General features: G+C 51.7%; 1 protein-coding gene across 2 annotated transcripts in view; it reads right to left on the minus strand.

Annotated features, from left to right (window-relative positions):
• LOC119099889 (multiple C2 and transmembrane domain-containing protein) overlaps positions 1-10,459 on the minus strand; it is a 37,066-nt gene that overhangs the window by 16,966 nt on the left and 9,641 nt on the right. For both annotated transcript variants that reach the window (XM_037222977.1, XM_037222978.1), the window contains exons 5-10: positions 6,062-6,176; positions 5,507-5,649; positions 4,722-4,880; positions 3,488-3,674; positions 1,187-1,383; positions 808-910 (exon numbers count right to left, since the gene is read on the minus strand). In XM_037222977.1, coding sequence (XP_037078872.1) covers positions 808-910; positions 1,187-1,383; positions 3,488-3,674; positions 4,722-4,880; positions 5,507-5,649; positions 6,062-6,176 — 904 coding nt within the window. The remainder of the gene's footprint in view (positions 1-807; positions 911-1,186; positions 1,384-3,487; positions 3,675-4,721; positions 4,881-5,506; positions 5,650-6,061; positions 6,177-10,459) is intronic.

A 10,459-nucleotide genomic window follows, 5' to 3' on the forward strand; every position in this document is an offset into this window, starting at 1 on the left:
CGGTAGACCATTAGCTACGAAGGAATAATTTAAAGTGCCAATCAGCCAAGCGTTATTTTGAACAATGCGTACAAGCGATAGCACCTCCATATCTGCTTCGTGCTGAAAACAATGATATCTTCCCGGAAAAATAGGCCAGACCTACGTCTGTAGTTACACCAAAAAGGGGTCGAGAAACAAAACAAAGTGGGGGTGGGGGGGGGGGGGGGTCAGGGTTAGTGCCACCATCTGGCCATTTGGGAGAAGGGGACACGGAGGAGGAATGGAGAACATAGTGGGTAGTTAGCGTCATCTGTCCATGCAAAGCCATAGGAACAATGTTAAATACTAAAATCATTGAGATGAGCGTCCCTCCCCATCTCCTCTGCGGAGGCGCCACTTCCGGAATCGGTGACGATTTAGCAAAACGTTTCACCAACACGAGCTGTTGGAACGCGGAGATGCTTCGCATCCTACACCTCGCCACTTTGTATCTCCTCATCACATCTAAGGATGCCTTAAAACGACATGCGCTGCTGTGGCAAACACAGGTCTCAGTTCAAAGTGTATGCACCAAACGCACCAAACGGCGGTTTGAGCAACACGTCGCAATTTACGGCACAGAGCATCGCATGCGGTGTGATTTGAATGCGGCATGCCAGTCTAAGTCGTGACATTCTCTGAGAGTGTGCTAGACCCGCCAGCGCACACACGACTCATGGTGGCGACGAGGCTACTTCGCAGCGGATCGTACGGTACCAGAATGCTGTGCTGGGTACGACGCCCGGCACGTTCAGCTGCTGCGTGACGTCATGGACGCTCCCCTACCTGGAACAGTGGGATGGCGAGCTTCCCCAAGAAGTCAGCCTCGTGGTCGTAGTCTTGGTCGTAGACAGAGAACTCCAGAACGCTGTGCATGTCGCTCACGTCCCTGCCAAGCAAAGCAGCCGGCCAGTCATGCAAAGACATATGGTGTCAATTAACAATTGCATGCTATCGCTTTTCACGAATCGGAAACAGCACTACGACCATGTTTGCAGATTGTGCGCGTGGTCAAATACCTCACAGCTGGCAGCGTTCAATGATCAGGTTAACCAAAAAGATAAATGCTACTCGAAAAACGACGGCTGAGCCAAAGCAAGCACAAGCGCCAGCTCCATCTTGCCCGCGTTCCTGGTCGCGACGCGCGCCGAGCTTGGACACTCACAACGTGAAGATTTTGTTCCAGTGTGGCGCCAGTGACTTGTACACGACGTGCGTCTGCAGCCTCTGGTTGACCAGCTCCAGCACGCAGAAGGGGTCAGAGGTGCCGCCCAGGTCGGCCACGGCCAGGCCCTGCGCCTTCACCACCTTCACCGTTAGGTGGCCGACACGGTCCAGTTCACTGCACGTGTTCTTCAAACTCTGAAACGAACCACGCACGTGAAGCGATGTGGGTCCGGTCAGGGCCCGGTCAACCATGAGCCCCCGAAATCTCAGCAGAAATGCACTTTGTTCTTTACGGCTAACGGCTTTGCTCGCGAAGTAATGTCCGATACAGTTTCGTTGGAACAAGGTTAAAAGCGTGCTGTTGTACCCGCGTTCGCCGCGGATGAGGCACAAGTTGAGCACCGTTTCAAGAATGAGTTCCACATTTGAAGGCTATCACAAAAGCACCCTGCAAACCTTCCGAATAAATTGCCATTGATTGCACAATTCAGTGTGACACGCGAGTCTCGTTAGTGATGCTCTGTGGACAGTCAGCTTATCCGCCAAGTCACAACCGACCCATGGTGGCTACTCTGGTGGCTACTCTGGGGGCTACTCTGACCACTACTTCCACTCATGGTGGAAGTAGCGGCGAGGCTACCTCGCAGCGAACTGTCCGTCTCCTAGGCGCATGGTCCGCGCGGTACAAGTGAATAGATGACAGGAGTTGGAGTTATCAATGATCATGACGTAGATGATGTCAAAAGCTGAGCTTGTGGAGTCGACAGCTCCAGAATCCATCCGGGATTGCAATCGGCTTGATCAAAGCATTGCAAAGTCCGCCTTCTAAGACAGTTTAGCGAACATCGGCTCCCGCGTGTAGCTTTCGAGTGCCGCTCTCATAGATCGTTATTTGAAAATTGGCTGGCTGTGTGCCAAGCCAGGCCTGACGATGTTAATCCAGAGCTAGATTTGTGAACAATGGTCAACGAAAATATTTTCAAAACAACGAGACTAACGGGCCTTAGCAACTGGGACCGAAATAGTGGCGTTTTACTAATGCATAGACTGTCATATTCAAGACTGATTTTGAAAAGCGGACATTACCTGACACCCGGTCAATGACTGACGCGTCTGTGGGTTGGTGTCGAAAGCTCGCATTTTACATACACCCGCTTTCTATGTGTAGTCAAATTTACTTTTTTACCGTTTTTGGTTGTCGAAATCGGGCATTGTCTTTTCAAATTTGCAGCCGACCAATCAGAGGGTTGCGCCCAACTGCGCGTGATCAGATGCACACATCCCTTACTTCCTTGTCAACACGGGCTTCCCTTTTATCCCTCAAAACTTCCGTCACGTTTGGCTCGTAGGTATCTGAGCCCGGTTTCGACTTGTGTTGCGCACATTTTTCGTCCTTTGCAATTGACGTTTACGTTTGTCGAGCCAAACGCACGGCGTAGGTAACACTTTGCACAGGCAATGTTTAACTTGAACCGACAATATTTCACATGAAGTGACAACAACATTTCATTGGACTGCCATCGATATTTCGCTGGAGCAATAGCAATACTTTACTTTCACTGACAGCCATGTTTGAATTGGACTACGGCGGCAACTGTCAGCCTTGCTACAGCTGGTCAATCCTCTTCAAGACCCAGCGAATCCTCGGCCACCTGGCCGAGAAGTTTTGACGACCGACCGAGTCTGTGGCACGGTCGCACTAAAAACTAAGTCTCCAAGTTTCCCTGGTATCAAATGTTTTGAACAAAAGACTTTGTATCATAATCAGTTACCCGAAACTCTCATACTGTTGGTAAAAAAGCTGTCACAATGCGTACGGAATATATACATTACTGTGTATCATATGACCGTAGGCACATAAAACAAAGCATACCTTCATCCAACGAAAGTGGCATGGTGAAAGTACTTATTCTAATGGCGACAAACGGATACGTGAAGCAAAGCAACAAAATTGCCTTTTCAAACAGGGAATCTTAACTGCTGTCTCAGCTTAAAATTTCAACTCAACTGTCCAACAATTGAGAAAACTGGCTGCTTCCGTAGTCCGAGCTGGGCGGACGGAACTCAGCTGCACACGAGTACGTTTACGTTTTCTGCTAAAATACCGTTTTCCATTTAGAGATTCCTATAGGCACCATCAAATTTCGAATACTAGTTAGATCCTTACACAAAACCTTTAAAAAAAAACTTGTAAAACTCTACGCTCATCAGTCCGCACCGACTATCGAGCCCAAGCAAACCCAGGGGCGGCCTCCACACGCGTGCAGCCACCCCGGCTTGGAGCACGGGCGCCTCTTACAAACTGCTCCTGAAGCCTCCTCCTGCGGGCCGGGTCTTCTCGGTAGGCCAGCAGGTCGCAGGCAGTCTCCACCTGCGTCGTTCCGGAGATGGTGACGAAGAGGAGGACGGAGCCCGCGCCCTCCTCCAGGTTCACCCACAGCCTGTGTGTCTTCTCCCTCTGCAGCTCAGAGAGGTCGAGCGTGGCCCTGCGCGCGCGGGCGTCCGTGTCAGTCTTATCAGCGGGATCATTGGCACAAAGACGCGTCGTGTACGGAAGAAGCACGGACTTAAAAGTTAGCGCCCTGCCAGAGCAGCCAGGTCCCCAGGGAGTCAGTGTTGTAGCTGGCGGGTGATGTGTTATGCCGATACAAATTGTCCACTGTTTTGCGTATTTCGTGCCCTGTTCCTACGTAACACAAGCACGCGAGCACAAGACGCTCAGTTTTTCCTCTTTGAAAACGACTGGAACATAATCTGCCCCTCTCTGCTCCTTCGCTGCTTCATCCTGGGTCCCCGCAGCAGCCCATTTATCTGCGGAGGGCGGCGTGGAGCCAGGAGCGGGCTGAAGTCCCCCTGTCAGGGGCCCCGCCAGAGCACCTTCACAAGTCTCGAAGTGGACCTCCTGTGCGGGGTAAGTCTCGGAGGCGTAGGGCTCCCAAAATGTATGCAGTTTTGCCCCCCACCCCACAGATACACACATACACTGTAATATCCTTTATCCATAGCCCTGAAATGGTAATTAATGGTCGAAAGGGCTCTTATCCAAACCAGACGAAACAAAGACCGGAGGAGATAAGAACGGTATGAAAAAGATGGCTAATTCGCCTTTGTATAGCATCACATAATAAAATAGACCATTGTGCATCACGAACAATGTTTGTCTCTTATATGGAAAGAAATTCTTCTGTGCTTTTTCTGATGGCTGCAATATTGCCTGCAATATCTTGCTTAAGGTTCAATTCAGTAGCTCTCTACAGTGACGTGAACTTTAAAGATATTGACACCCGTCTCCGCACACGTGTGCATTGCACGCGCAGTAACAGTGACGACAGATGCCCATGGCCGGCGTCTGGGTCTTTACAAAGACATAATGGTGGGGGCTGGGGATCCGGGAAAGCAGTTTCCATGCAGCCAACCACTCCCGGAGGTAAGCGAGCCGTGGACATAAGCCAAGTGCTTACACTAAGTCGGAATATTCAAAAGCATGCATTCCACTAGGTAGCGATTCAGTTGAGAGTTTTATCACGGCTTACTTTCCCATAAAGTCGTCCACAGTCTTCAAATCGTGGTCGAATACTTCCATCTCAATGATGTGCGGGCCGTGGCTATAGAGATGCAGTCTGAACTCTTCGTTCCAGCGAGGACTTAACGAATGATTAATGGATCTGCTCTTGTACTTCTCTTTCCCAAGCCTGAAACGCATCACGAATCCACTGTAGCACTTCCAGAGCAAAGTGCAAGATCACGCTCGCAGTATGGTCAGAAAAGGGGGATATCACTCATCTTCCGAGTATGGAACTTTTTCCACACTTCCGCCGGACAGTCCAATGTGTTTTCTTCAATGCCGATCGATGTCCGTACCCATTTCAAACACGTCACAGCTGTGTTATTGTTCACGGACGCACCAATGGCAGGATCATAAGAGTTGCAAGCTATTTAGCTGGTTGTTTAGCTGGTCTAGCGAAACACACAGGGTTCGGGAGTCGAAACATCGGCGAGGGTCGGGAATCAAAACATGAGCCAGGGTCGGGAATCAAAACATTAGCCATGCGATCATGAACGGTGGCAACACAGGCACCACACCGCTTAGCAGCTTCAGAGTTCGTCAAAGATTAAATTTAGAGGAAAACTCCAAGTCGTGGTGCTGCAAAATTGCATCAAAAAAGCACACCAGATACATCACACATCTGATACTGGGCAGTCAAAAGATGCTAACGCGTGAAACTAAAATACTCGCCACCGGCATGACATGCGCTACCGGCATGACATGCAAAGTGTGTGTAGTGCATGCGTATCGTTTCCTCGGAACAGTCCGTACTTGAATTTGACGTAGGGGTCGCTGGTGCGACCGGCATCCATGGCCAACAGGCCTTTTGCCTTGACCAGGACCACGTTCACGATACCAGTCCATGGCTGCCCCTTCGTGCCCTTCTCAGCTGCCGGCGGCTTGCTCTCGGCCAGCTAAAAACAGAGCAAAATGTCTCGACCTGTTGTTCTCATCTATTCCCCTCCCCTCCCTCCCCCCTCCCCCCCCTCCCTCCCTCCCTCCTCCCTCCCTCCCTCCCTCCTCCCTCCCTCCCTCCTCCCTCCCTCCTCCCTCCTCCCTCCCTCCTCTCCTCTCTCTCTCTCTCTCTCCCTCTCTCTAACGTTGACACAACGGTTTGCTTCATTCCTTTCGCGATTGGCAACATTGTTTTTTGTCCTTTTTACTTCTACCGCAGAAAAAAATGTGTAAACTAACAACAATATAAGCGACGCGCTTTATTCCGGCGGCTATGACTGCCCGCCTTTGAGTCAGAGAAAACAAAAGCACGTGGCTGCAGGTTTCACAACTCAGCCGAGTCTTTGGTAACAATCTGGACAGCCTACTGACCTTTGCTTCCTCCATTTCATCACGGGTGGTGCTGGCGATCACCACCGCCACTGTGATGGTGCCGCACGTTCCGGACACAGCTGGGTTGACCAGCGCCACCGTGACCTCCCGCTCTCTGAAAGCGGCGAGACGACGTCTGGCCCAGCGGACTCCAACTCACAGCAGGAGTCGGCAAGGACAGAGTGCATCTCATCAGATCGCTGCATAAAGCGATAAACACAGAACAGAGGCGGATGTTGGTTAAACATGACATATGTTTCACATCAGCTTCACACATACGGTAGATGTGTAGATGAAGCCATGAAGCTGATGTCATACACACACAAATCATATATATATATATATATATATATATATATATATATATATATATATATATATATATATATATATATATATATATATATAAATATATATATATATATATGCCTATATATATATATATATATATATATATATATATATATATATATATATATCGCTACGAAAGAACGAAAAAAGAATGACCGTCTTAGAATGTGCATGTTGTTGGGACCGACCGGCAGGGAAAGCTGGCTGATGACTGGCCACAGACGTTGGACCAGGTACGAAGGTGCGGGACGGCCACAGACGTTGGACCAGGTACGAAGGTGCGGGATGGCCGTTTCACTGCACACAACTCCATACCGCGCGCCCGTGTGCATAACTTCATGGCGTGCTTGTTGCTGCATGTGGCTTACAAGATGGGACAACATTATCCGGTAAGTTGGAACGACACAGGTGGTGGGTTCGGGGTGTGTGCAGCAAGCTTTATCCAGCCACTCCAAGGGGACCCCGAAACTACCACGGAAATATCAAGGCCATTGTGTTATTAGAACAGAAATTTTCCCTCAAAGGCTTGCATCGTCACTGATGTGTAGCATAATAATGACGATATAACGTGTACGACACTGACGAATAGGGGTGTAGTTTCCTATTCACTGCTTTGTGTATGTTGAGGAAAGTTGTCGCTTTTTTTCAGTTCAGTCCCCCAAACTTATTATGAGAAACTGCAACCCTACCAATGAAACTTCAGACGCAAACTGACTGATCATATTCGTTTGCCTTTTTTGACAACATCATTCAAATTTCCGCCATTTTTCTTTAATAAATGTTGCGTCTTAGTGAAACGTTAGCAATGCCGGAGTATATCAGCAGTCTGACTACATACGTGACACATACGCGTTAGCATTGCCGGAGTGTATCAGCAGTCTGACTACATACGTGACACATACGCGGGCACAGTCAAAGTCCGGTTCTGTAGATTTAACTTTAACACTTTTCAGATTGGTAGTAGCAAAGGCTTAGCATTTAAAGCAGAACACATTCTTGACATGATGGCAGGATCTCTATCGGTTGTTTTGTTGAAACTTACTGCTAATCTGTTCCGGCAATTATTTTGAAAATCACATCGGAAAAATCTTCAAATCGGAAGCTTACGGCTCGATTGCTGACTCCTTCGACCAATCAATGCGCACACGTTGACAGCTTGAAGGTTAGCAGGTTGAAGATAGGTCATAGTCTGTGGCGTCAAAGCTTGTCAGACAACTGATGCAGTCGCACCTCGTGCCGTCTCTGATCTCGACATCGAACCATCTGGCCACAGCTGCTCGGCGGATCTCCTCTGATCTCTGATCTCGACATCGAGCCTTCTGACTACGGCTCCTTGGTGGGTCTCCTCTGATCTTTGACCTCGACATCGAGCCATCTGGCCACGGCTGCTCGGCGGATCTTCTCGATAGGATCAGCGAGTACGGCCAGAAGACCGCTTCCGGGTGAGCCCAGCATCCATTGCGCTAGAGCTGGGTAACAGAACTGACCAGGCGTTGGACCGGCGGAACCAACTCTCTGAGCAGCAGGGCCCCGCGGAATAATTGTTTGGAACCGTTCTCACAATGCGGGTAACGCTTCATCTCGAATCCCAGCGGCCCCTGTGAAAAGCATTGTGAGCCACCGCATAGTTTTTAAAAATAAATTTTGCATCACCCACGTTGCCAGAACGATTTCATGAATTAGGTCTCTAGCGCCCAGCTACTCAGAGATTTGACTGCGTTAGTCCAACGTCTGGTTATCATCATCACCGCGCGGAATAAGTACTGGACTCGTCCGGCAGCGAATCTTTCGGCCGCACTCGCTGATTCCGTCGAGGCTCCGGCAGTCATTCCCCTGGCCGCACTCGCTGATTCCGTCGAGGCCCCGGCAGTCATTCCCCTGGCCGCACTCGCTGATTCCGTCGAGGCCCCGGCAGTCATTCCTCTGGCCACACTCGCTGATCCCGCCGAGGCCCCGGCAGTCATTCCTCTGGCCACACTCGCTGATCCCGCCGAGGCCCCGGCAGTCATTCCTCTGGCCGCACTCGCTGATTCCGTCGAGGCCCCGGCAGTCATTCCTCTGGCCGCACTCGCTGATTCCGTCGAGGCCCCAGCAGTCATTCCCCTGGCCGCACTCGCTGATTCCGTCGAGGCCCCGGCAGTCATTCCTCTGGCCGCACTCGCTGATTCCGTCGAGGCCCCGGCAGTCATTTCTCTGGCCGCACTCGCTGATTCCGTCGAGGCCCCGGCAGTCATTCCTCTGGCCGCACTCGCTGATCCCGTCGAGGCCCCGGCAGTCATTCCTCTGGCCGCACTCGCTGATCCCGCCGAGGCCCCGGCAGTCATTGTTCGGGCTACACTCGCTGATCCCGTCGAGGTCTCGGCCACACTCACTGAACCCGTAGAGGTGATCCGCCACGAAGTTGTGGCTGAGGCATCTCGAAGCCCAGACCGGGAATGTGAGGACGATCCGCCGCACCAACACCAACGCCGACGACATCAACACTGACGACATCAACACTGGCGACATCAACACTGACATCAACACATCAACCAGTTGACGACCGAACCTGCCCCGATCTCATCGCTTAGTCAACACAGTTTACAGCTGAGCCTCCCTTCACTGCGACGATTGGCGCTATCCGGACCAAGGGACACACAACCCCGCACCCACAGTAAACACAGGCCGCCCAGCGAGGAGTACAGCTCGCCACGTCGGCGGCGTCTGCAGTGGCGGAACAGCGCGCATGTCACGGGTACATACGCACTTGACTACAACTACGGCAAAACATGCCTGTGTTTGAACCGAAACAGGATGTCGCGTTCCATTGATGGGTTGCGATATTCAGGCAGTCACAGGCATTACCCTCTCTGTTATTGCCGCTAGTGAAGACTGGCGGTACCTTACCAGAACCGCGCGGCTGCGGCCTGCAGCCTTTACCACAGGTGTGAGTGGCATTATACACTGGTAACACGCGGTTGCTACCTGTTTAGCTGTGCGAACACGCGATGCCTTTACTGTCTGTGGCGACGTTGACCAGTGACGAGACGATGACTATTGCCTAACGCTGTGAGTTGGATCCCACTTAATATTAGTGGGTTGTTTAACCCATAGATCTTCTGGACTCGTAGCTGAACAGCTGACATGGAACAGTTGCTCGCAGCGAGCGCTGTTCCGTGCCCTTGGCACATCGAATAGATATGATTTAGCTACGGTTCCCGCTTGTTTCGCAGCGAGAAGAGCCGGTGTTGACTGCGTCGATGAAGTACCGACTCCCGTCCCATAGCACTGGTCCGCATCTCAAAACGCCGCAGTGTGGCCAGATAAGCTTGTCTGACCTTTCGACGGCTGCGTCAACTTGGCAGTCCAAAGCGGAAAACTATGTGCATCCTTGCTCGAGCTCTGCAGCATGTTTACAACGTCCGACCTTTGCACAGTTTGCTTTTCTTAACATCTACGAAGAACGCCCCCTGCTAATGACCAAAATACACCTCCCTCTGTTGACATGCGTTGAAATTTAGTGACTGTTGCGGTTATAACACTGCTATCCTTTCGGTCTGGTTGGAATCACAGCACTTCGTGCCAGCACCGGCCATTTCAACACGTTAGGATAAAGGAGCGTGGAGAGCGGTGAGACCATACGGCAACCATCGTCGGGTCCCTCGTCTTACGAGCGTCACCATGCACCGGAACCTTTCATCGGGCTTTATGGGGGCACTCCAGGGGAGCACCTGCGCTATCTCCAGGGCTGGAGCACCTGCGCCAGCTCCAGGGCTGGAGCCTCTGCGCCACACCAGGGCTGGAACACCTACGCCAGCTCCAGGGCTGGAGCACCTCCGCCAGCTCCAGGGCTGGAACACCTGCGCCAGCTCCAGGGCTGGAGCACCTGCGCCAGCTCCAGGGCTGGAACACCTGCGCCAGCTCCAGGGCTGGAGCACCTGCGCCAGCTCCAGGGCTGGAGCACCTGCGCCAGCTCCAGGGCTGGAGCACCTGCGCCAGCTCCAGGGCTGGAGCCTCTGCGCCAGCTCCAGGCTGACGGCCACAGCCGCCCAGGAGGGACGTGGCGCC

Source organism: Pollicipes pollicipes, unplaced genomic scaffold (assembly GCF_011947565.3).
Source record: "Pollicipes pollicipes isolate AB1234 unplaced genomic scaffold, Ppol_2.1 Scaffold_4881;HRSCAF=5763_pilon_pilon_pilon, whole genome shotgun sequence".
NCBI classification, from domain to species: domain Eukaryota; kingdom Metazoa; phylum Arthropoda; class Thecostraca; order Pollicipedomorpha; family Pollicipedidae; genus Pollicipes; species Pollicipes pollicipes.